The sequence below is a fragment of the Oncorhynchus tshawytscha genome, linkage group LG25, assembly GCF_018296145.1.
Source record: "Oncorhynchus tshawytscha isolate Ot180627B linkage group LG25, Otsh_v2.0, whole genome shotgun sequence".
Classification (NCBI taxonomy): Eukaryota; Metazoa; Chordata; class Actinopteri; order Salmoniformes; family Salmonidae; genus Oncorhynchus; species Oncorhynchus tshawytscha.
The window spans coordinates 13,518,081-13,543,337 of record NC_056453.1 but is presented as its reverse complement, the minus strand read 5'-3'; the positions used below and the strand labels follow the sequence as shown (position 1 = coordinate 13,543,337).

Genomic DNA, 25,257 nt, shown 5'->3' with positions numbered 1-25,257 from the left:
TCGTATAGTTAATGCAGTATTCTCTCTAAAAAAAAAAGGTGCTCTATAACGGCTGTATATGATGAGGACACGGGATGATATTGATCAGGAAACACCTCGTGCAGGCATCGCTCAAGGTGCTTACTCAAAGTGCGTCAAAGTGCATTGGTCTCGACAGCAACGCAATTGGCTGATCTTCTTTTCCCAGGGCTAATCCAGCTTTATAGGGTAATCTCCATGCACGATACAGGAGTCATGAGGACTGTCTACCCCAAAGTGTTTCAAGTTAGTCCTGCGTCTACTGTATATCAATGTGCTATTCCATTTCAAGGGTAGTGGGTAAAATTGTTCAATTCAGTGGGCAAGTTTAAAGAATGTGACAAGAATCTCACAGACTTTGATGAATGCCTTTATTTTGTTAACATGTTACATCTTATGACACGTACATACAGTAGAATTCCTTTCATCAGACATCAAATGTCAAATTCTAATCTCTCAATGATAACGCAATAGAATTAGTAGATATACATTTTGTGTCCTTTAAATGTACGCGCAGAATAGATTGCTTCTCATACTGTTCACCTTATCCCATTGTGGAGCCCAAACCCAAGCAGCCTGCCCTGCCTAGCACCTCTAGGAACAGAAATTCAGAGAACCCATTTAAGATGAAGAGTGGCTGTCAAAGCCACCCTCATTGGATTACTGCTCTTGATTGATTTTCCATTGATTTAGTGAGGGCACGTTGCATAAGCAAGGGAGTCAAACTTTGCCTGCCCTGTGTTTCCTGCTTAGGGCAACTCACGGATGTCTCCGCAGATGTCTTGGCCACCTGTTACAGTAGGTCAAAAGGAGATTGCTTGGCAGGATTTCTAAGGAGGTTTTCTTTATGGAAATCCCGTTGCAATTCACTTTCTCATTGTTGCTTAAATTAATTTTACACCGGTCCTCAAATAAGCCTCAAATGGTCAAACAAAGAGAAGAGGAACTTTGGTCTGACTGAGGCCACATTGCAGGCTTGTCCCCATCAAACAAACATGGTGCCTTTCACACACAGTAGATATAAGACTTCGGTAGCCTGCTTTATCTACAGTAAGTAGGGTATTTAAAGTTTCAAGCTGTGCAGATCTCAAAAGCCGACTGACAAGTAAACTCAAATCCCATCAAATCATCTTATGGTTAGGTACCTGAAGATATTTACAACGCTGATGGAGCCTTACCAAGGATTGCCTCCTAATAGCAAGCACAACAATTTGGGGGGGATTGTAGGTTTCATTTTCACATATTTTACATTTATGCGATGAACTACTTTACTTTGGAGCATAAACATACATTGATACAGTAGCATCATCTCCATTTTTTAAAAGATGATTGAATTGCAATTTATAACACCAATATATTATCGTCATATATATTACATTTTCAAGTTATTGGGAGAAATGTGCAGTTTAAAATTGAACACAAAGTTTGCAATGGATACCTGATGCTCAAATGTGACTTCGAACCATATCAGTTCATACAATCTAAAGACGTAGGCTTTGAACTGACTCAGCTCCACTCGTAAAACACATGAAGTAGAAAATCTCTGACAATCAAAAAAATATATATACTTTTGCATATCAACATAAATGCAACCTCACAAGGCTCAGGAGTGTGTACACATTTTGAGCATTGCTATTATATTAGCCCTCGGGTAAAGTCAATTGTCATTTGCTAAAACAAGTTTCAAGTTTGAGAAGTTTGAGTTTTTCCTGTTCTAATAAAACAGCTCAGTTATAAAAGTTTGTCCACTGAACTGTCCCCCTAATATCTTTATGGATCATCAGAGTATGGATACAAATGTACAGGGAGATATTTCCCAGAACAGAATACATGTCTAAATATATTAAATACAGTATATGCCATTTGACAGATGTTAAGATGTAATGTTTGTTTCATTACTTGGATTATGTTAGTTGTCGATAAAGTCGTACCTATAGTTATCTGCGAAAGGTAAGCTCTACTTTAAGTGCGCTGTCAAGATATGGTAATGCATCAGCTGCGGGTACATCTGCGATGAGTGTGTCGATCCATCAGGATTGGCTTATCAAGTCCTGAGAATGAGGGGAAGTGATTAAGTCAGTCCACACAAAGACACATCTTCACACGGTCTCCCCACTGACTGCTTGCTGCGCCCAGGGATCCTCTGCCACACGGCCGGGACTGGGGCACAATCCAGGAGGTTAGGCGATGGTGCAGGTCTTGGACTTTCCAACCTCTGCTGTCTCCTCTACTGTTCAAACAGAAAGCAGGACAGCAAGGCAGCAAGCAGCAACAACATACACGACAAGACAAATCAAATTTTTAGATTGATTTGTGTTCAAAGCAAGACAGCAAGCAGCAAGATAAAGAGTAAGAAGGTGGTCTTAGTTTGTTGATAACTTAACTGAGGTATCTTCAGGGGTGGACTGGCCATCTGGCATTTTGGGCAAATGCCAGATGGGCCGGTCCGTTTTCAGCCCTGTCTGACATGTTTAGCCCAGGCCTGTCTAAAAAAATGGTCCGGTGGCCTGCTGTGCCACTGGTGGCTTGGCATCTGTGTGCCTGGACAAGCTTTAGGCACTGTGTCTAAAAGAATGGTATGCAATTTACTAGGGTTGCTATTTCTTGGGAGATTGTACAATAGTGTTTCTTGCAGGGTTGGGTCCATTCTGCAAATAGCCCTTTAATTCTAATTCCATTGTTGAATTAGAATTGAATTCGAATTGGCCACAATAGAATATAAATTATATCAAAGTGGCAATCAGCACTTGAAACAATAGCAAAGCGTACACCCCACCCCTGTTATGGTAAAAAGCTGAGGGATGGGCCTGGAGAAATGTTACCACTCTGAAATTCATTAACAGAGCTATGGATGCAAGGACTGACCATCTATGATATCACAAATATACTTTTAACCATGTTTTGAGGCTATGCAGTGTTTGTTACATTTACTTTGTTTACAGACATTGGATTAAAGCAAGCTTATATTTTGGTTTTGGACAGTTGAACTAAGCTCATAAGGCATTTATAAGTTATATTCTTCAAGAATCAATGGGTATATATCATTAATTTATAAGTCCACAAATGGTTGTAGCAACTGCAAATTTAATTCAATAAATATGTTATGGTTAATGTCTTCTATACATCACTATATCACTTTATTAAGCACCCTTTGGGGGATTAAAAAAAAGTATGTGGACACCTGCTCTCCGAACATCTCATTCCAAAATCATGGTCATTAATATGGAGCTGGTTCCCCCGTTGCTGCTATAACAGCCTCCACTCTTCTGGGAAGGCTTTCCACTAGATGTTGGAACATTGCTGCTGAGACCTGCTTCTATTCAGCCACAAGAGCATTAGTGAGGTCGGCACTGATTTTGGGCGATTAGGCCTGGCTCGCAGTCGGCATACCAATTAATACCAAAAGGTGTTCGATGGGGTTGAGGTCAGGGCTCTGTGCAGGCTAGTCAAGTTCTTCCACACCGAACTCGACAAACCATTTCTGTATGGACTTTGCTTTGTGCACGGGGGCATTGTCATGCTGAAACAGGAAAGGGCCTTCTCCAAACTGTTGCCACAAAGTTGGAAACACAGAATCGTCTAGAATGTGATTGTATGCTGCCGCGTTAAGATTTCCCTTCACTGGAACTAAGGGGCCTAGCACGAACCCTTAAAAACAGCCCCAGACCATTATTCCTCCTCCATCAAACTTTACAGTTGGCAGTATGCGTTTGGGCAGGTAGCATTCTCCTGGCATCCGCCAAAGCCAGATTCGTCCGTCGGACTGCCAGATGGTGAAGCTTGATTCATCACCCCAGAGACCGCGTTTCGACTGCTCCAACCGACAGCTTGGCATTGTGCATGGTGATTTTAGGCATGTGTGCGGCTGCTCGGCCATTAAAAGTTCTTGTGCTGAAGTTGCTTCCAGAGGCTGTTTGGAACTGAGGACAGACGATTTTTACACGCTCCACGCTTCAGCCCCCGTCGATCCCGTTCTGTGAGCTTGTGTGGCCTACCACTTTGTTTCTGAGCCATTGTTGCTTCTAGACGTTTCCACTTCACAATAACAGCACTTACAGTTGACCGTGGCAGCTCTAGCAAGGCCATAAATTTGACGATCTGACTTGTAGGAAATGTGATATCCTATGATGGTGCCTCGTTGAAAGTCACGGAGCTCTTCAGTAAGTCCATTCTACTGCAAAAGTTTGTCTATGGAGATTGCATGGCTGTGTGCTAGATTTTTTACACCCGTCAGCAACGGGTGTGGTTGAAATTGCTGAATCCACTAGTTTGAAGGGGTGTCCACATACTTTTGTAGATATAGTGTATCTTATCTTGTACAAATGTTTTTTTTAAATGAGTGTACAAAACATTAGGAACATGTGTTATTTCCATGACGTAGACTAACCAAGTGAATCCAGGTGAAATATTTGAACCCTATTGAGGTCACTTGTTAAATCCACTTCAATCAGTGTAGATGAAGGGAAGGAGACAGGTTAAAGAAGGTTTTTTAAGCCTTGAGACAATTGAGACATGGATTGTGCATGTGTGCCATTCAGAGGGTGATTGAGGCGGCAGGTAGCCTAGTGGTTAGAGCGTTGGGCCAGTAACTGAAAAGTTGCTGGATCGAATCCCTGAGCTGACAATATCAAAATATGTTGTTCTGCCACTGAACAAGGCAGTTAACCCACTGTTTCCTGGTAGGCCGTCATTGTAAATAGGAATTTGTTCTTATTAACTGACTTGCCTACTAAAATAAAAAAAATGGGCAAGATAAAGATTTAAGGGGTAGTAAGTGTCAGGTGCACTGTTTTGAGTGTGTCAAGAACTGCAATTCTGCTGGGTTTTTCATGCTCAACAGTTTCCCTTGTGTATCAAGAATGGTCCCCCACCCAATGGACATCCAGCCAACTTGACACAACTGTGGGGAGCATTGGAGTCAACGTGGGCCAGCATCCCTGTGGAACATCCCTTTACGAGTCCATGCCCCGATGAATTAAGGCTGTTCTTAGGGCAAATGGGGTTGCAACTCAATATTAGGAAGGTGTTCCTAATGTTGTGTACACTCTTGTTACATTCAATTCAAAAAAGAATTTCAATTCATGGGTTGAATTGAATTTCATTCAAAATTGACTCCAACCCTGATTTCTTGGCTGAGACCTGACTGTATTTCAAAAGTTACCTGCTGGTGCTTCAAGCTTCTTTTTCTCTTCTTCAATGGCCGCCATCTTGGCGGCGTGGATGTCGGCCAGCTCTTTCCAGTTCTTTAGGTTGTTGTTCAGCCCATCAAACATTGGGGTGATCTCTACGTGGAACCTCGAGAATTCCTGCACACAAGTAGGCCCCATTATTGCAAGCATTCTCGTGCTCGGGACTGTCACTCAACCTGACATATTCCTCACAGTGCAAAAACATTCCCACTGTGGAGTTCAGCTGATGCAAACTTGGAGATGGATAGGCTTACTGGTCACTCATGGTGGTCTAAACTGGATGATCTCCTCACTGAAGATGACATTGATGGTTCACAGAGACACTGATCTCATCTATTTTTCGAAGGATGATTCCGTTTCCAAAAACAATTGATAGAACATTATACCCAATGACAAATAACACAAGCTGAGTTCTTTCTAATCAACAGATTCCAATGAATTAAGACACAAAACAGGGCTTTGTTGAGCTTCAACCAGCCAGGCAGTTACCTTGTATACGAACGCACACACAAACTGAATGAAACCGCACTGCATCTTGGGTAACTCCGCTGCACAGTTTCTGTCCATCATGGGCTGAGGATCAATGAAATTAATGGGGAAGATCAACTCAAACAGAGAATGAACAAAAATGTGTGATTACTCTATAAACATATAGTATATTGTAAAGAAACAGCGGTTTTCTTCACAAACTCACAATGGGTTGCTGATCGAGAACGGACCTTTCCAAGTCACCTTGCTCCCAGAACTCAGCTGCGACCATTAGAGCCACCTAGGAGGTAGATAATTCATAGAAAAGATTGTGTCAGTACTAATTTAAACATCAGAGCATCCTGTGGTCTATATTGTCTTGAGGAAATTGGGATATATATATATTTCTTTGCTGTGTTGTTTTGTTTCATGACATGGTGGACAGAAATAGTATCCACCTTGCTCTGGACCTCCCATGGTTTGGTGATGGCAGACAAGTCACAACCTGTCATCATCATGGCCCTGATACACAAGAAGGTTATATTGTTATATTAATATTATATATTACATATTATGTAAGAAACCGAGAACTGCGACAATGTGCACAACTGCCTCAAGTGTAGTAAATCCCTGAGATGGAGGAAAGAATAACATTCCTACTCACATGATAATTTCCTTCCTGATGGCGTTGTTGGAAATGTGGTCAACTTTGTCCTTCTCGGTTTCCATTGGCTCAGTGGCGTTCACAATATTCTGGAACATTGTTCTTTTTCTGGGGGCCAGACCAACAGTCAAGTTAGAACATTGTACACATCAAAAGTGATACTGATTCAGTATATTTAAAAGCAGCTATATCAGAGACCATAACAATTGTTAAAAACCCACTTGAAGTACAAAGCCAGATCAGTGGCAATGATGCAGACGTCAAACAAGTGCTGTACAGTCTCAAACTGGCGCTTCTGGAGATTCACAAAAATGTTCAGGCTCTGAAGGGGGAGTAGAGAAAAAGGTAAGAATTCAACTCCCACAATTACCTTGTATGCAAACGCTGGCCAAAAGTAGTGCATTATGTAGGGGTAGCGGGTAGCATAGCTTTGCCATGCTTGCGTTGCTCTGACTTCCCTTATTTTGCTCTGCTCTGCCTTGCTTGCTACCTCAGGGAGTGACGCCCCTGCCCCACACGAATCTCGGGCTCAGCTGGCTCTGGCTGACAGCACCCGGTTAGGGCCCCCACCCAGGGTTACAGGAAAATATAGGGTAGACTGGGCTCTCAAACCCTGGTGTGCAGCCAGTCTAGGAGATGGACAACTCCAATTACAAAGCCACAAGTCCTCAACGGCTGGCAAGGCGGATACAGGAGTCCTATCTCCCAAACGTCTGGAAAGGTGGATGAAGGCGGCAACTGATAACTGGCAAAATTGTATGCACTCACTACTGTAAGTCGCTCTGGATAAGAGCGTTTGCTAAATTACTCAAATGTAATAGGGAACGGGGTGCCATTTTGGCCACAGCCGTAACAGGAGTCGGGGTCTCGAACCTCCTCAGCCATGAGCGTCTTGCTATATTCCAGATGGTGCCTCTCCATGATGGAGGATCCGTGCAGTTTGGCTAAAGGCGATCCACTCCTGCAGGTCAGAGAGAGCGGTAACACAATCATTAGACCCCAAACAACACCTTCCAAACCAAGAACAGACAACTAAACAGTGATTATTTAGGGAGTGGTTTGAGTGCTCATAGGTAAACAGAGGGGGTCTTACTTTGTCTGGTATAAGTTGTTGGTCCCCCTGTGGTCAATATCGTGGCAGAATGCAGCAGCCACCATGGCAAAGGCATCCAGGTCAGAGTAATATTTCCTCAGTCTGCCTGTCTGAAGAAGCAAAAGGGTGGTCTGATTCATTATCAAACAAAATGGGAGGGGTGGGGTGATCCACTATTGAACAAAATGGATGTGTCAGGTGATAGGTCAATTATCATTAGTGGGCAGCCTTTGGTTGGCATCATCAATGTTTCTCTAAATAAATAGGAACTTTGAACTACTCTTCTTTTGGTGATTTAATGTCCATATAGTCTTCACAATCTACACTTAGCCATGTACAGTGCAGGGAAAATATTTGCCCCATTTCTAATTTTCTCTACTTTTGCACATTTTTTAATGCAGAATGTTATTAGATCTTCAACCAAAACCGACTATTAGGTGAAGGGACCCTGAGTGAACAAATAACACAACAATTACATATTTATTTCAGAAACAAAGTTATGCAACACCCAATGCCACTGTGGGGAAAAGTAATTGCCCCCTTACACGGGTTGTGCCACCTTATGCTGCAATGACTCCAACCAAAGGCATAGTGGTGCCCATGTCGTCCAAAAAGTTATACCTTTGACTCATCTGTCCATAGAACTTCCTTTCAAGAGTCTTGATGATCATCCAGGTGCTTCCAGGTGCTTTTCGACAAACTTGAGTCAACGTTTTGGACATTATGTCTGGCGAAAACCAAGCACTGCATTCCACAATAAGAACCTTATACCAACAGTTAAGCATGGTGGTGGTAGTGTGATGGTTTGGGGATGCTTTTCTGCCTCAGGACCTGGATGACTTGCCTTAATAGAAGGAACCATGAATTCTGCTCTGTGTCAGAGAATTCTACAGGAGAATGTCAGGCCATCCGTCTGTGAGCTGAAGCTGAAGTGCAGCTGGGTCATGCAGCAAGACAATGATCCAAAACACACAATCAAGTCCACATGAAAATGGTTAAAAAGTAACAAATGTGAAGTTTTGCAATGGCCTAGTGAAAGTCCAGACCTAATCCCAATTGAGATTTTGTGGCAGGACTAGAAACGACTAATTCATGCTTGAAAACCCACAAATGTCGCTGAGTTAAAGCAGTTCTGCATGGAAGAGTGGGCCAAAATTCCTCGGAGGCGATGTGAGAGACTGATCAACAATTACATGAAGCATTTGGTTGCAGTCATTGCAGTTAAAGGTGGCACAAACAGTTATTGAGTTATTGTAAGGGGGCAATTACTTTTTCATTGGGTTAAAAATGTAAAAAATTGAACTTTTTTTGGTGAACTCAGGTTCCCTTTATTTAATATTACATTTCGGTTGAAGATCTGATAACAGTATCAAAAATATGAACAAATTGAGAAAATCAGAAAGGGGGAAAATAATTGTTCATGGCACTGTAGGTATCAGGTGGTATTATTGGTACTGAAGGAGTAGAGGGACTCACCTGTAGAAGACAGAACATGGTCTGGCCCACATTGAAGCCGTGTCTCCAGTTGTGGTAGGTGATGTCACGGTAACCTTTCCGGACAGTGTACATCCATCGGGTCAGGGTCTGGTTGTACATGTGGAGAGGAAACAATTAGCCATGACTTTACTAATGATCTATATCAGTGGTTCCCAACCTTTTTCGGTTACATTGCCACCAACAGAATGTTTCTCTGCCCGGAGTACCCCTGAAGAACCCCCTCATGGGCATTTTACCAGTAGGTCTATGGTCTCATGAGTCTTCTCAAGTAGTGGATGGTCCTAGTGCCCTTGGTTGGGAACCACTGCTCTATTTGACCAAACCAGTAGGACATGGCCTTGTATTTGGAAAATGTTAGGCTCAACAAAATAAATTAGATTAGTCATGTACAGTACATACATTGCATGCATTCTGGGGACACGTAATGTATAATGCTGAGGTCACAACAAAATAAATACCTCTAAATGAACATGATTGTTTTACTAGCCAGGGGCTTCATGACTGACCTCTGCGGGCACTTTGAACTTCTCCACCACGTTCAGCTCAAAGAAGCAGCGAATTCCACACATGATAAGGCCGTGCTCTGTCACAGGGAAGTCACTGAAGGAGAACAGCAGCAGGTCTACGTCTATGGCCACGGGGCAGTTCGATCTCTACAGAAGGGCAAAATAATAGCCATATATTTATTGATTGATCATTCAAACACCACTCTGGGCTACATTATCACTGTGTCTCTACCCACTTTCACTGACAGTCTTATACATGGTCTTACCAAGAGCTTGTACATCTCTTTCTGGTCACAGTCCTCTGGTTCGGCATCAAACTTCTCCTTTGTGTTCTGTGGAAAGAGAAAAGGGTGAAATAAAAAAAACATGAGCTGGCGCACACCCAGAGAAAACAATTTTATGTAGAGGTCCTGACTAACGGCAGATAAACTATGAGCTATTAAAAAATAAGGAGAGTCGCACACTAATTCTGTTTATATTTATTTTTATTTTTATAGCTTAAAGAGAAAAGAGTATCAAAGGTTTGTCCCATGAGGCTAGTTTCCTCTATGAATCTAACATGTCTCAGGTCTCACCAGGATACTCTGCATTTCAGTGTTAGTGCATCTGCTCTGACACATGAGCATCTCCTGGGCGATGTCCTTTCTCCACTCCATCCTGTTCAGTCTGTCGTACGTGTCGCAGTTGAGCACCGACCATCCCAGGAACTGAGTGAGGGCCTGGAACAATGCAGACAGGCATTTACCACCTCATACATTCACATGTAACTCATGACAGAATTTACGAGTGAAGTGGTTGATATGACTGATGTCTATGCACTCACCTCAGTGATCTGTTCGTCGTGCTCATCGAATGGTTTACCATCTTTCCTGTTGAAGAAAGTGGCAATACCCACAATTTCTTCCTTTTTGTTGACGATGGGAAGGGACAAGACGTTCTTGATGACGAAACCTGTCTCATCCACAGCCTCTTTCTGAATGTCAAAACAGCATGAAGTCGATTAGTAAACAGAATTATCCCTAGAATATTGCATTTTAGGAATACAACACCAATCTGAGGGCTGGTGGTCCTCTTCAAATAGCACGTGTTGCTGAGCACTCAATATATTGTAACACCAAGGTCGTCCTATACCTAATACCATCCATCCAATTGGGGCCCAGACTCCTCACCTGGAAGGTGAAGTAGTCATCAGCGGCAACATTCATCATGTTACAAATCTGCAGGGGAAGAAGAAGACCTATTTCAGTAAAATCCCTGTCTACAGTAGGCCCTACATGCTTGTGGATAGTATATTGTCTGTGGTTAATGTACGGAATACATGCACTCTTTCACATCAACTTACAAAGCCATTCTCAGAAACATAGGTGGGGAGCCCACTGACCAGGGCCCAGTGGTCAATAGGAGGTCCCCTGCATGGAACAGAGGGAGGGAGTAAGAGAGTGAGTGATAGGTTTTGGTACTTTGAGACTTTTTTGTGTTCATTCAGAGAGCATAATAATAATAATGAATGATTTCTAACAAGAAGCTACTGGTATTTACGGTATGACTTTGATTTCCTCTTTGGGTCCTTCTAAGAGATAGTCAATAATCTTGTAGAAGATGACTTCCTGCAGACGCACAGAACAACAGTCACCGGCTGTGATTGTGCCATAGACAAGGCAGTAGAGGAAAGAGCAGAATGCTTGGCGAAAATCATATCAAAGGAAAATCGGTCCTTTACCCTTCCATCGGGGGTCTTTGGTCCGCTGTATGGCGGTACGTCTCCCAGCTTCACTGGCCACTCATCGTAGAACTCCTGCACGAAGAGAGGGAAGACAGCAGTCAGGACTTCAGTGTATCCATTTAGCAACCACAGAGGGAGCAGATCCAAAATGGCACCGATATCAAGACAGTGACAAAACAGCAATATGCCTCAGCATATTATACACTAGTAACAAACCTTCTCTTTGGTCATGTCCAAGAGGCCCACAGAGTATCTTTCACAATTGAGGTAGATTCTCACAGTGTACAGAGCTTTGTGGAACTGTCTCTCAATGTCTGTCAACTCTTCAAACACTTTGCTGGCAGACCACAGAAGTACCTAGTGAAACAAATGGAGCAAAATGAATCATTTTCTTTAGGGAAACTGTTATAGTGGAATAACATGGCTGTACAGGAAACTTTAACTGACATGATGATATATTATGATGATCATCGATATATTACTGATATATTATACCACTCATCTTATCATCTTATTTTTGTGTCAGACACTAATAGAAAATTACCTTGGTGAACTGTGTCTTTGTATTCAAGGGCCAGCATGATTGACACAGTTGACGGACAGCTCATGTTGAATGATGGGGTTCACTGGATTCTTACCTGACTCCTCCTGGATTCCACGTTGTACATGTATGCAGTGTGATGCTGCAGGGCAATGACGTGTGCAAAGACCATGTACTTGTTCCAGAGCTGAAAACCAAATTCAATGAAATCAATCATCAGTACAGCAGACAGGCATTCATCTGAGGTGATGTCCAGACTACTGATGTCATGCATCCCTCACACCGTGCAACATTGAATATGCAGTATCGCCACTTCTCATGATCGAGAGAGAACCTAATAGTTTTGTGGCAGTATCAGTGTGGCTTTTAAACAGTTGAATTATATGGCAAAACAATTTTTTCCGCCTAAATAGACATACCAAAACGTAATTACTTTTCATGAGTTGGTCATAAACAACAACTGGTAAAGTTGCATAGTTTTATAAAGGTCTGGAACTCACCTTTCTAGTAAAAATAGTTATTAATTGCTGTGGTGTACTTTGTAGGACACAAGCTCAAGTACAGTATATGATTTTCTTCCTATTTAGAAAAAGTGGGGCTTTAGGGCTTGAAATGACTGAAATGCTTTCTAAATATAGCAACAATCACATTATAAATGACTTAATATAAGATTTCACGTTTCTTAGAACTGTAAAATAAATATGATTATACTTAGTGACAGTTAAAGGATTACTATTTTCCAGAAAATTGATCAAGTTTCTATACCAGGATAATTCAATAATAATTTGATAATAGCGTCGTTTTTACGATCCCGTAACTCTATGATTGAATCGTACTACACCGGCTTTGACGCTCGTCGGATGTGTCAGGGCTTGCAAACTATTACAGACTACGAGCTGCCCAGTGACACATACCTACCAGATGAGCTAAATTACTTATATGCTCGCTCGAGGCAAGTAACACTGAAACATGCATGAGAGCACCAGCTGTTCCAGGTGACTGCGTGATCACGCTCTCCGTAACCAATGTGACTAAGACCTTTAAACAGGTCAACATTCACAAGGCCGCAGGGCCAGACGGATTACCAGTACGTGTACTCCGAGCATGAGCTGACCAACTGGCAAGTGTCTTCACTGACAATTTCAACCTGTCCCTGACTGAGTCTGTAATACCAACATGTTTCAAGCAGACCACCATAGTCCCTGTGCTCAAGAACACTAAGGTAACCTGCCTAAATGATTACCGACCCGTAGCACTCATGTCTGTAGCCATGAAGTGCTTTGAAAGGCTGGTATAGGCTCATAACAACACCATTATCCCAGAAACCCTAGACCCACTCCAATTTGCATACTGCCCCAACAGATCCACAGATGATGCAATCTCTATTGCACTCAACACTGCCCATTCCCACCTGGACAAAAGGAACACCTATGTGAGAATGCTATTCATTGACTACAGCTCAGCATTCAACACCATAGTGCCCTCAAAGCTCATCACTAAGCTAAAGACCCTGGGACTAAACACATCCCTCTGCAACTGGATCCTGGACTTCCTGACGGGCCACCCCCAGATGGTGAGGGCAGGGAACAACACATCCGCTACGCTGATCCTCAACATGGGGGCCCCTCAGGGGTGCATGCTCAGTCCCCTCCTGTACTCCCTGTTCACTCATGACTTCTTGGCCAGGCACGACTCCATCACCATCATCAAGTTTGCCGATGACACAGCAGTGTTAGGCCTTGCAACCGACAACGATGAGACAGTCTATAGGGAGGAGGTCAGAGACCTGGCCATGTGGTGCCTGGACAACATCCTCTCCCTCAACGTGATCAAGACAAAGAAAAAGGAGGACCGAGCACACCCCCATTCTCATCGACAGGGCTGCAATGGAGCAGGTTGAGAGCTTCAAGTTCCTTGGCGTCCACATCACCAACAAACTAACAACAAACTAACAACAAACTAACAAGCACACCAAGACAGTCGTGAAGAGGGCACAAAAAAACCTATTCCCCCTCAGGTGACTGAAAAGATTTGGCATGGGTCCTCAGATCCTCAAAAGGTTCAACAGCTGCACCATCGAGGGCAACCTGACTTATTTATATAAACAATGGAATTATTGATATCAAAAACGTGTTTCTCCATTGAATCCCATGGGGAATTATCGATACCAAACATTCCTATAGGATTGTAGGATCTTGTCACCCCAATCAGAATCCTACTAGAACATATTTTCTTAATTGAACCCATTAAATGATAGTTTGTTGTCATTTGTTCCAGTACAAAGAGCAACTGTTGTATATTAATTTCAGTTTTATTCACCACCACAATATGAGAGATATTCAAGGCTGTAAGTTCATTTACAGTCTGACCACCAATACAGTACACCTTTTTCAACAAACTCGCCAACACTCACTTGAGTTATTTGATATGATGCTTATTCATGCAACTTCTTGTTTTTGAATTAGACATTACAATATGACATACAATACTACAGACAATGTTACAATAACACGAGATGTTTGGGGGGGTTTCCCCCTTAGAATGTACAGAATCTGTACATTCCTTATATGCAAATAAAAAGTAGAAGGAAAATACATGTTTAGGTACAGTAGCACAAAGATAAGAATTTATTTCATTTTATATACAGTTGAAGTTGGACGTTTACATACACCTTATCCAAATACATTTAAACCAAGTTTTTCACAATTACTGACATTTAATTCTCGTAAAAATTCCCTGTCTTAGGTCAGTTAGGATCACTTTATTTTAAGAATGTGAAATGTCAGAATAATAGTAGAGAGAATTATTTATTTCAGCTTTTATTTCTTTCATCACATTCCCAGTGTGTCAGAAGTTTACATGCACTCAATTAGTATTTGGTAGCATTGCCTTTAAATTGTTGAACTTGGGTCAAATGTTTCGGGTAGCCTTCCACAAGCTTCTCACAATAAGTTGGGTGAATTCTGGCCCATTCCTCCTGACAAAGCTGGTGTAACTGAGTCAGGTTTGTAGGCCTCCTTGCTGCACACGCTTTTTCAGTTCTGCCCACAAATTTTCTATATGATTGAGGTCAGGGCTTTGTGATGGCCACTCCAATACTTTGACTTTGTTGTCCTTAAGCCATTTTGCCGCAACTTTGGAAGTATGCTTGGGGTCATTGTCCATTTGGAAGACCCATTTGCGACCAAGCTTTAACTTCCTTACTGATGTCTTGAGATGTTGCTTCAATATATCCACATAATTTTCCAGCCTCAGCCTGGTGTGATCATAAAAACATACAGGAACTCAAGTCCTTCTGTTCACCTGACTTAGAATTCCTCACAATCAAATGTCGACCGTATTATCTACCAAGGGAATTCTCTTCGATTATAATCACAGCCGTATATATTCCCCCCCAAGCAGACACATCGATGGCTTTGAACAAACTTTATTTGACTCTATGCAAACTAGAAAACACATATCCCGAGGCTGCATTCATTGTAGCTGGGGATTTTAACAAGGCTAATCTGAAAACAAGACTCCCTAAATTGTATCAGCATGTCGATTGCGCAACCAGGGCTGGTAAAACCCTAGATCATTATTATTATTATAATAATAATTATTATTCTATTATTATCTATTATTATTATTATTCTAACTTCCGCGACGCATATAAGGCCCTCCCCTGACCCTCTTTTTGGAAAAGCTGACCACGACTCCACGAAACTAAAACAAGAAGCTCCCGCGCTCAGGTCTGTTCAACGCTGGTCCGACCAATCTGATTCCACGCTTCAAGACTGCTTCGATCACGTGGATTGGCATATGTTCCGCATTGCGTCCAACAACAACATTGACAGGGCCTCCCGGGTGGCGCAGTGGTTAAGGGCTCTGTACTGCAGCACCAGCTGTGCCACCAGAGACTCTGGGTTTGCGCCCAGGCTCTGTCGTAACCGGCCGCGACTGGGAGGTCCGTGGGGCGACGCACAATTGGCCTAGCGTCATCCGGGTTAGGGAGGGGTTGGCCGGTAGGGATATGTCTCATCGCGCACCAGTGACTCCTGTGATGGGCCGGTCGCAGTGCGCGCTAACCAAGGTTGCCAGGTGCAGTGTTTCCTCCGACACATTGGTGCGGTTGGCTTCCGGGTTGGATGCGCGCTGTGTTAAGAAGCAGTGTGGCTTGGCTGGGTTGTGTATCGGAGGACGCATGACTTTCAACCAAGGATATCGGTTTCTGGTTTGGGAATGTTTTAATCGTTGCTATGGGTACGACATAGTCGATGCACTTTCTAATGAACTCGCTCACCGAATCAGCGTATTCGTCAATGTTTTTTTATTTTTTATTTTACCCCGTTTTTCCCCCAAATTCGTGGTATCCAATGCTTTTAACCAGGGCAAGGTGACCGGAAACATGAACGAATACAAACAGTGTAGCTATTCCCTCCGTCAGGCAATCAAACAAGCTAAGCCGTCAGTATAGAGACAAAGTAGAATCGCAATTCAACGGCTCAGACACAAGAGGTATGTGGCAGGGTCTACAGTCAATCACGGATTACAAAAGGAAAACCAGCCCCGTCGCGGACCAGGATGTCTTGCTCCCAGACAGACTAAATAACTTTTTTGCTCGCTTTGAGGACAATACAGTGCCACTGACACGGCCCGCTACCAAAACCTGCGGACTCTCCTTCACTGCAGCTGACGTGAGTAAAACATTTAAACATGTTAACCCTCGCAAGGCTGCAGGCCCAGACGGCATCCCCAGCCGCGTCCTCAGAGCATGCGCAGACCAGCTGACTGGTGTGTTTACGGACATATTCAATCAATCCTTATCCCAGTCTGCTGTTCCCACATGCTTCAAGAGGGCCACCATTGTCCCTGTTCCCAAGAAAGCTAAGGTAACTGAGCTAAACGACTACCGCCCCGTAGCACTCACTTCCGTCATCATGAAGTGCTTTGAGAGACTAGTCAAGGACCATATCACCTCCACCCTACCTGACACCCTAGACCCACTCCAATTTGCTTACCGCCCAAATAGGTCCACAGACGACGCAATCGCAACCACACTGCACACTGCCCTAACCCATCTGGACAAGAGGAATACCTATGTGAGAAAGCTGTTCATCGACTACAGCTCGGCATTTAACACCATAGTACTCTCCAAACTCGTCATCAAGCTCGAGACCCTGGGTCTCGACCCCGCCCTGTGCAACTGGGTACTGGACTTCCTGACGGGCCGCCCCCAGGTGGTGAGGGTAGGTAACAACATCTCCACCCCGCTGATCCTCAACACTGGGGCCCCACAAGGGTGCGTTCTGAGCCCTCTCCTGTACTCCCTGTTCACCCATGACTGCGTGGCCATGCACGCCTCCAACTCAATCATCAAGTTTGCGGACGACACTACAGTGGTAGGCTTGATTACCAACAATGACGAGACTGCCTACAGGGAGGAGGTGAGGGCCCTCGGAGTGTGGTGTCAGGAAAATAACCTCACACTCAACGTCAACAAAACTAAGGAGATGATTGTGGACTTCAGGAAACAGCAGAGGGAGCACCCTCTGGAGAGGGTAGTAAGTTTTAAGTTCCTCGGCATACACATCACAGACCAACTGAATTGGTCCACCCACACAGACTGCATCGTGAAGAAGGCGCAGCAGCCCCTCTTCAACCTCAGGAGGCTGAAAAAATTCGGCTTGTCACCAAAAACACTCACAAACTTCTACAGATGCACAATCGAGAGCATCCTGTCGGGCTGTATCACCGCCTGGTACGGCAACTGCTCCGCCCACAACCGTAAGGCTCTCCAGAGAGTAGTGAGGTCTGCACAACGCATCACCGGGGGCAAACGACCTGCCCTCCAGGACACCTACACCACCCGATGTCACAGGAAGGCCATAAAGATCATCAAGGACAACAACCACCCGAGCCACTGCCTGTTCACCCCGCTGTCATCCAGAAGGCGAGGTCAGTACAGGTGCATCAAAGCAGGGACCGAGAGACTGAAAAACAGCTTCTTTCTCAAGGCCATCAGACTGTTAAACAGCCACCACTAACCTTGAGTGGCTGCTGCCAACACACTGACTCAACTCCAGCCACTTTAATAATGGGAATTGATGGAAATTGATGTAAAATATATCACTAGCCACTTTAAACAATGCTACTTAATATAATGTTTACATAACCTACATTATTCATCTCATATGTACATGTATATACTGTACTCTATATCATCTACTGCATCTTTATGTAATACATGTATCACTAGCCACTTTAAACTATGCCACTTTGTTTACATACCCTACATTATTCATCTCATATGTACAGTGCCTTGCGAAAGTATTCGGCCCCCTTGAACTTTGCGACCTTTTGCCACATTTCAGGCTTCAAACATAAAGATATAAAACTGTATTTTTTGTGAAGAATCAACAAGTGGGACACAATCATGAAGTGGAACGACATTTATTGGATATTTCAAACTTTTTTAACAAATCAAAAACTGAAAAATTGGGCATGCAAAATTATTCAGCCCCTTTACTTTCAGTGCAGCAAACTCTCTCCAGAAGTTCAGTGAGGATCTCTGAATGATCCAATGTTGACCTAAATGACTAATGATGATAAATACAATCCACCTGTGTGTAATCAAGTCTCCGTATAAATGCACCTGCACTGTGATAGTCTCAGAGGTCCGTTAAAAGCGCAGAGAGCATCATGAAGAACAAGGAACACAACAGGCAGGTCCGAGATACTGTTGCGAAGAAGTTTAAAGCCGGATTTGGATACAAAAAGATTTCCCAAGCTTTAAACATCCCAAGGAGCACTGTGCAAGCGATAATATTGAAATGGAAGGAGTATCAGACCACTGCAAATCTACCAAGACCTGGCCGTCCCTCTAAACTTTCAGCTCATACAAGGAGAAGACTGATCAGAGATGCAGCCAAGAGGCCCATGATCACTCTGGATGAACTGCAGAGATCTACAGCTGAGGTGGGAGACTCTGTCCATAGGACAACAATCAGTCGTATATTGCACAAATCTGGCCTTTATGGAAGAGTGGCAAGAAGAAAGCCATTTCTTAAAGATATCCATAAAAAGTGTTGTTTAAAGTTTGCCACAAGCCACCTGGGAGACACACCAAACATGTGGAAGAAGGTGCTCTGGTCAGATGAAACCAAAATTGAACTTTTTGGCAACAATGCAAAACGTTATGTTTGGCGTAAAAGCAACACAGCGCATCACCCTGAACACACCATCCCCACTGTCAAACATGGTGGTGGCAGCATCATGGTTTGGGCCTGCTTTTCTTCAGCAGGGACAGGGAAGATGGTTAAAATTGATGGAAAGATGGATGGAGCCAAATACAGGACCATTCTGGAAGAAAACCTGATGGAGTCTGCAAAAGACCTGAGACTGGGACGGAGATTTGTCTTCCAACAAGACAATGATCCAAAACATAAAGCAAAATCTACAATGGAATGGTTCAAAAATAAACATATCCAGGTGTTAGAATGGCCAAGTCAAAGTCCAGACCTGAATCCAATCGAGAATCTGTGGAAAGAACTGAAAACTGCTGTTCACAAATGCTCTCCATCCAACCTCACTGAGCTCGAGCTGTTTTGCAAGGAGGAATGGGAAGAAATTTCAGTCTCTCGATGTGCAAAACTGATAGAGACATACCCCAAGCGACTTACAGCTGTAATCGCAGCAAAAGGTTTAGCTACAAAGTATTAACTTAAGGGGGCTGAATAATTTTGCACGCCCAATTTTTCAGTTTTTGATTTGTTAAAAAAGTTTGAAATATCCAATAAATGTCGTTCCACTTCATGATTGTGTCCCACTTGTTGTTGATTCTTCACAAAAAAATACAGTTTTATATCTTTATGTTTGAAGCCTGAAATGTGGCAAAAGGTCGCAAAGTTCAAGGGGGCCGAATACTTTCGCAAGGCACTGTATATACTGTACTCTATACCATCTACTCCATCTTGCCTATGCTGTTCTGTACCATCACTCATTCATATATCTTTATGTACATATTCTTTATCCCTTTACACTTGTGTGTATATTGTAGTAGTTTTGGAATTGTTAGGTTAGATTACTCATTGGTTATTACTGCATTGTCGGAACTAGAAGCACAAGCATTTCGCTACACTCGCATTAACATCTGCTAACCATGTGTGTGTGACAAATACATTTGATTTGATTTTTGATTCATGATGCCATCTATTTTGTGAAATGCAACAGTCCCTCCTGCAGCAAAGCACCCCCACAATATGATGCTGCCACCCCCGTGCTTCACGGTTGGGATGGTGTTCTTCGGCTTGCAAGACTCCCCCTTTTTCCTCCAAAATAACGATGGTCATTATTGCCGAAGAGTTATATTTTTGCTTCATTAGAACAGAGGACATTTCTCCAAAAAGTACGATCTGTGTCCCCATGTGCAGTTGCTATCCGTAGTCTGGCTTTTTTATGCCGGTTTTGGAGCAGTGGCTTCTTCCTTGCTGAGCGGTCTTTCAGTTTATGTCGATATAGGACTTGTTTTACTGTGAATATAGATACTTTTGTACCTGTTTCCTCTAGCATCTTCACAATGTCCTTTGCTGTTGTTCTGGGATTTATTTGCACTTTTCGCACCAAAGTATGTTCATCTCTAGGAGACAGAACACGTCTCCTTCCTGAGCGGAATGATGGCTGCGTGGTCCCATGGTGTTTATACCGGTAGGGATATCCTTGTCTCATCGCGCACTAGCGACTCCTGTGGCGGGCCGGGTGCAGTGCACGCTAACCAGGTCGCCAGGTGCACGGTGTTTCCTCCGACACATTGGTGCGGCTGGCTTCCGGATTGGATGCACGCTGTGTCACCTAGTCACCTTTTGTGACTAGGGGGCAGTATTTTCATTTTATGAAAAATAACATTCCCGTAGTAAATGGGATATTTTGTCAGGATAAGATGCTAGAATATGCATATAATTGACAGCCTAGGATAGAAAACACTCTAAAGTTTCCAAAACTGTAAAAATATTGTCTGTGAGTATAACAGAACTGATATTGCAGGCGAAAGCCTGAGAAAAATCCAATCCGAAAGTGCCTCATGTTTTGAAAGCGTTGCGTTCCAATGCATCCCTATTGAGCAGTGAATGGGCTATTAACCAGATTACTCTTTCTCTGTATTCCCCAAGGTGTCTACAGCATTGTGACGTAGTGTTACGCATTTATGTTGAAGAATACCCGTAAGCGGCTACATTGCGCAACTGGTCACCTGATGCTCTTTGAGTGATTCTCGAGTAAAATACAGGAGGTAGCCATTATTCCAATCGGTCCTACTGAAAAACCAATTGTCCCGGTGGATATATTATCGAATATATATTTGAAAAACACCTTGAGGATTGATTTTAAACAACGTTTGCCATGTTTCTGTCGATATTATGGAGCTAATATGGAATATTTTTTGGTGTTTTCTTAACTGCAATTTCCGGGCGATTTCTCAGCCAAACGTGAAGAACAAAAGCTATTTCGCCTACAAAAATAATATTTTTGGAAAAAAGGAACATTGCCTATCTAACTGGGAGTCTCGTGAGTGAAAACATCCAAAGCTCATCAAAGGTAAATAAACTTACACAAATGCTTGTCTAGCTTTGGCTGTAAAGCATATTTTGAAAATCTGAGATGACAGGGTGATTAACAAAAGGCTAAGCTGTGTCTCAATATATTTCACTTGTGATTTTCATGAATAGGAATATTTTCTAGGAAAATTTATGTCCGTTGTGTTATGCTAATTAGTGTCAGTTGGTGATTACGCTCCCTCATGCGGGATGGAGAGTCACTAGAGGTTTAAGAAGCAGTGCGGCTTGGTTGGGTTGTGTTTCGGAGGAAGCATGGCTTTTGACCGTCTCTCCCGAGCCCGTACGGGAGTTGTAGTGATGAGACAAGATAGTAACTACTAACAATTGGATACCACGAAATTGGGGAGAAAAGGGGGTAAAACATTTTTTTTAAAGAATGTAATGTAATGCCCATCAACAAAATCAATACAAATCGTATAGGAGAAAAAAAACATTGAAATTCTACAGGATTCTGGGTGGCTCACTTGATAGAGCATAGCACTTCCAATGCCAGGGTTTTGGGTTCGATTCCACGGGGGACCAGTATGAAAATGTATGCACTTACTACTGTAAGTCTCCCTGGGTAAGATTATCTGCTAAATGACTAAAATGTAAATAGAAAAATCCTATCTGATTTTGGAGCTAGTCCTATTGGATTAAATCCTGTAGGATTTTATTTCGATTTTTAATTAAACATTTTTAGTGTTAGTGTTTTTTTTTGTGACTATGGAGATATGGAGCTTTCTGACACTATAAGATACGGGACCCTACGACGTTCACAGAGCGATTTGTCCACCATAATGTCCGTCGGAACCGGTCCAGGACCACCCAAATAGGGGACTTAACATCATGAATATTGATTACTGGGGTAATATAGGCTATACAGTATCTGTATATGTCATGTGCTGTGTGAATTGTGCTATTATGTATTAATTGTACATATTAAAAAAAAGTTATTCCCATAATTACTAACACTGAGAAACCTTTCTAAGACTGGTATTTTTCTTTTGAGAGCTCAGGACTTACTTCCTCGTCGGCTTTTGAGAATTCTTCGGCCCCAATTTTGTTTAGTGCCATTACAACACCAAGGCATTCTTTATCAGCCATGATGGGGTATGTGAGCATGTTTTTGGTTTTGTATCCTGTCTGCTTGTCCACAAAGTCACTGAAGCGGTTATTCTGGAAGTGAAAAAGAAAACAGTATATTGGATCAAGACATTAGCTGCGTTCACACTGCAATAAAGCCCAGGTCTAACAGTCTCCTTAGCCCTGGGCAAAGATAATGCCACGTGGAAAGGCCTATTAAGTAGAATTAACAGTCGCTAGATAAAAAAAAACGACCCCTGCTAGCTATGGTTTTTGCAGCCTGCACATAATGCATGTCATGTAAATGGCCCAATTCTATAACCATTGTCTTAAAAGTAATAAAGATGATTTTCAATCAATGAAAATATCATGGGCTAATCAAACGAGAAACATTATGGACATACACTGGCTAAAAAAAGCATAGATTGAACCCCTACTTGAATTCTGTAGTTAACTTATACATGTAATAAGGGTGTTCATCCAGTAATCTACAGTATGTTGACCAATTGCAAATACAGATTTGTTTTAGCTGGTTGGCATTTATTGTCGTGAATCTTGTCCTGGAGGCAGCTCTGCAGAATGGTCACTAGCTGGCACAGCCACAAATGTAAACCTCACCCCAACCTTAACCACACTGCTTACACTAATGCCTAACCCTAAACTTACTGTAAATTATGTCCAAAAAGCAAATTTTAGTTTAATGAATTTGTACGATATAGACAATTTTGACTTTGCAACTGGCCCATCTAGCAGAACTCGCTCAGTTTGCCTCCAGGGCAAAATTCATGACAATAAATGTCAACCTGCTTTCTCTTCAGTCGTCCATACTGTAACATCAACATCTTTGCAGTCATACAACTGGACATTTTTGTTTTGAATATGATACAATATATTATCATGATGACTTGAATTAAATTATACACATATATATTATACATTAATGTATTCAATTAGCAAATCAACCAGATAATGACACTTGTAGGGCTTCTGGAGGTAAAAGCAATTTTCTGCACTACACAGGGGAATAACAGCCATTAAAATCACAATTTTATTGTAGAAACTCAGTGGTCAACATTAACATTTAGAATGAATCCCTCATTCCATCATACTTGTAATTTCACGTATACTTGTTGAAGCTGACTTTACTGTACACCTAATCAGACTAGGAAGTTTGCCTTGGTCAGACTTCTGGGTAATCAAAACTATTAGGCAACACCATCAAGAAATCCATCAAGTGAATTTAACAAAAATAGCACACAGATAATCATTAAACTTCATGGGCTTACGCCTTCAGAGACATGCATGAACACTTTATATTTCTTTAACTATCTTCTCAAATCTGCATCAATTAAAATGTCTAACCTATGTGAGAAACAAAATACATTTTTAAGAATTTAGATCTGACACAAACAATTGTGTGTAAACTGCGACTGCTTTTGGACATTTTATGGGTGCTTTGGTGGCGCATGTACAATCTTTACACACACTTTGGCGGGTGGGCACCTGCTGACAATGGCACTCACCTTGGTAACATCCGGAATGTTTTGCATCTTTTTGGAGTGCGCTGTGTATCCAACTACACCCATATCGATTGGAAACACAATCTCACCAGTGGGGTTGACGAGGTTCTCCTCAAATTTGGTGCCAGGGGTGACATTGAAGAGCATCGTTGTAAGCTCCGGTATTCCGTTTCTAGATCGAAGATCAAAGTAACTGCACCGGTCGGCGTTCAAAATCATGCAAACTCTCTGCAGGACCTTGTGCAAAGCTTTTTCCATAACGATTTCTGATTGCATTTCTTTGACAAGGTCAAAGATGAGGTTGGCCTCCTGAATTTGGGAGACATCTTTGAACGAAGTCAGATCTTTGATCTCAAGATTTTCTGTGAATGCTGTCGAGATGAATTCGGGGCGCAACTTTTTATCAAAGTACTCTTTAGCGAACTGGGGATTGTTCTCCAGGTACTTTTCCACACTATCCTTGTCTCCCATTTTGAATTGTTTGCTTTTCCCTCCCTTCTCTTACAGACGCATCACACGGGAAAGTCGAAAGGGAAGTGTAAAAGGTGCTTAGTTAGTGGCCTCCGTTTGCGCCGACGTGCATCCTCTGCTGTGGTCCCAGACAAATCACCAAAACGTCCTGTACTACGCTACAAGCTGACTGAATGTGGTGGCTTACAGGCTGAAAGGATCAAAGTGTCCGCTAATTAATGTGACGTCATGAAATTAAAGCCCTTAAGCTTTCTTAACCTGCAAATCCCAACACAGATCATTTTATATTGGACAATCCAATCTGAGGCAAGGGAGGCAGGTTGTTGGAGCTCTATCTCTTACTGCAGCTGTGGTATAGAAAGTTCATTTTGGGAAAAAATGGTTGACTCATCAATAGACTATTTACCCAATTGGCCCACTGAGCAGGAAATATTTGGACAGTTGACCTTGAAGAACAATGCTTCAGTTCCCCACTATAGTTCCAAGCAAATATTCCAGCCGCAGAACTCTCTCACAGTGATGTATGTTTATAAGAATACCCTACGCTATATTTCCAGTCAAAGTGAAGCCAATTGAGTAATAGCATCAGTGAAGCAATTCAAAAAAGAGCTCAATTAAATCAGTTCCCTCTATAATGTTGTTGGGGTTCGTTCCTTGTTCCTTGTCAATCATTGGCTCATTGGTGAAACTAGCATTCTGACAATATCTTTAATTAATTAATTAAAAAACCTTTATTAATGCAATTGCAGACAGAAGTTGACAGCAGGAACATGCACATGTTTCCGAGTAAGTTCTGAAAAATATAAAAAGGTCCCAAGTTATTTTATTAAACCTGAAGTCCAGCCCTTGTGATGTCACTGCATACGCCATTATCTTCTACTCATCAGACCAAGCCCATGCATACACAGCTAT

The 25,257-nt window shown here is 42.5% G+C and overlaps 1 protein-coding gene across 2 annotated transcripts; it reads right to left on the bottom strand.

Annotated features, from left to right (window-relative positions):
- Positions 1-372: 372 nt before the first annotated feature.
- Positions 373-24,526, bottom strand: LOC112224253 (cone cGMP-specific 3',5'-cyclic phosphodiesterase subunit alpha'-like). 2 transcript variants are annotated; one of them, XM_024387699.2, is made up of 22 exons: positions 23,878-24,526; positions 22,295-22,447; positions 11,797-11,886; positions 11,375-11,515; positions 11,156-11,230; positions 10,975-11,042; positions 10,778-10,844; positions 10,605-10,652; positions 10,259-10,408; positions 10,011-10,154; positions 9,702-9,767; positions 9,436-9,582; positions 8,909-9,016; positions 7,433-7,542; positions 7,213-7,300; positions 6,561-6,661; positions 6,340-6,447; positions 6,134-6,197; positions 5,902-5,976; positions 5,697-5,780; positions 5,180-5,324; positions 373-2,248 (listed from the first exon to the last, which is right to left on the bottom strand). In XM_024387699.2, the coding sequence occupies exons 1-22, from the start codon at positions 24,343-24,345 to the stop codon at positions 2,199-2,201; spliced, it is 2,550 nt and encodes an 849-aa protein (XP_024243467.1). In that variant the 5' UTR covers positions 24,346-24,526; the 3' UTR covers positions 373-2,198. The 2 variants fall into 2 exon arrangements, with proteins under 2 accessions (XP_024243467.1, XP_024243468.1); XM_024387700.2 differs by having other exon boundaries at positions 373-2,245.
- Between the last annotated feature and the right edge of the window lie 731 nt (positions 24,527-25,257).

Coding starts and splice junctions, on each gene's coding strand:
- LOC112224253 (XM_024387699.2), bottom strand. CDS start 24,345: ATGGGAGACAAGGATAGTGTGGAAAAGTACCTGGAGAACAATCCCCAG. Junction 10,653..10,777: donor ATGTTTCTGAGAATGGCTTT/GTAAGTTGATGT, acceptor CTTCCCCTGCAG/ATTTGTAACATGATGAATGT. Junction 5,781..5,901: donor TTCTCGATCAGCAACCCATT/GTGAGTTTGTGA, acceptor ATTGATCCTCAG/CCCATGATGGACAGAAACTG.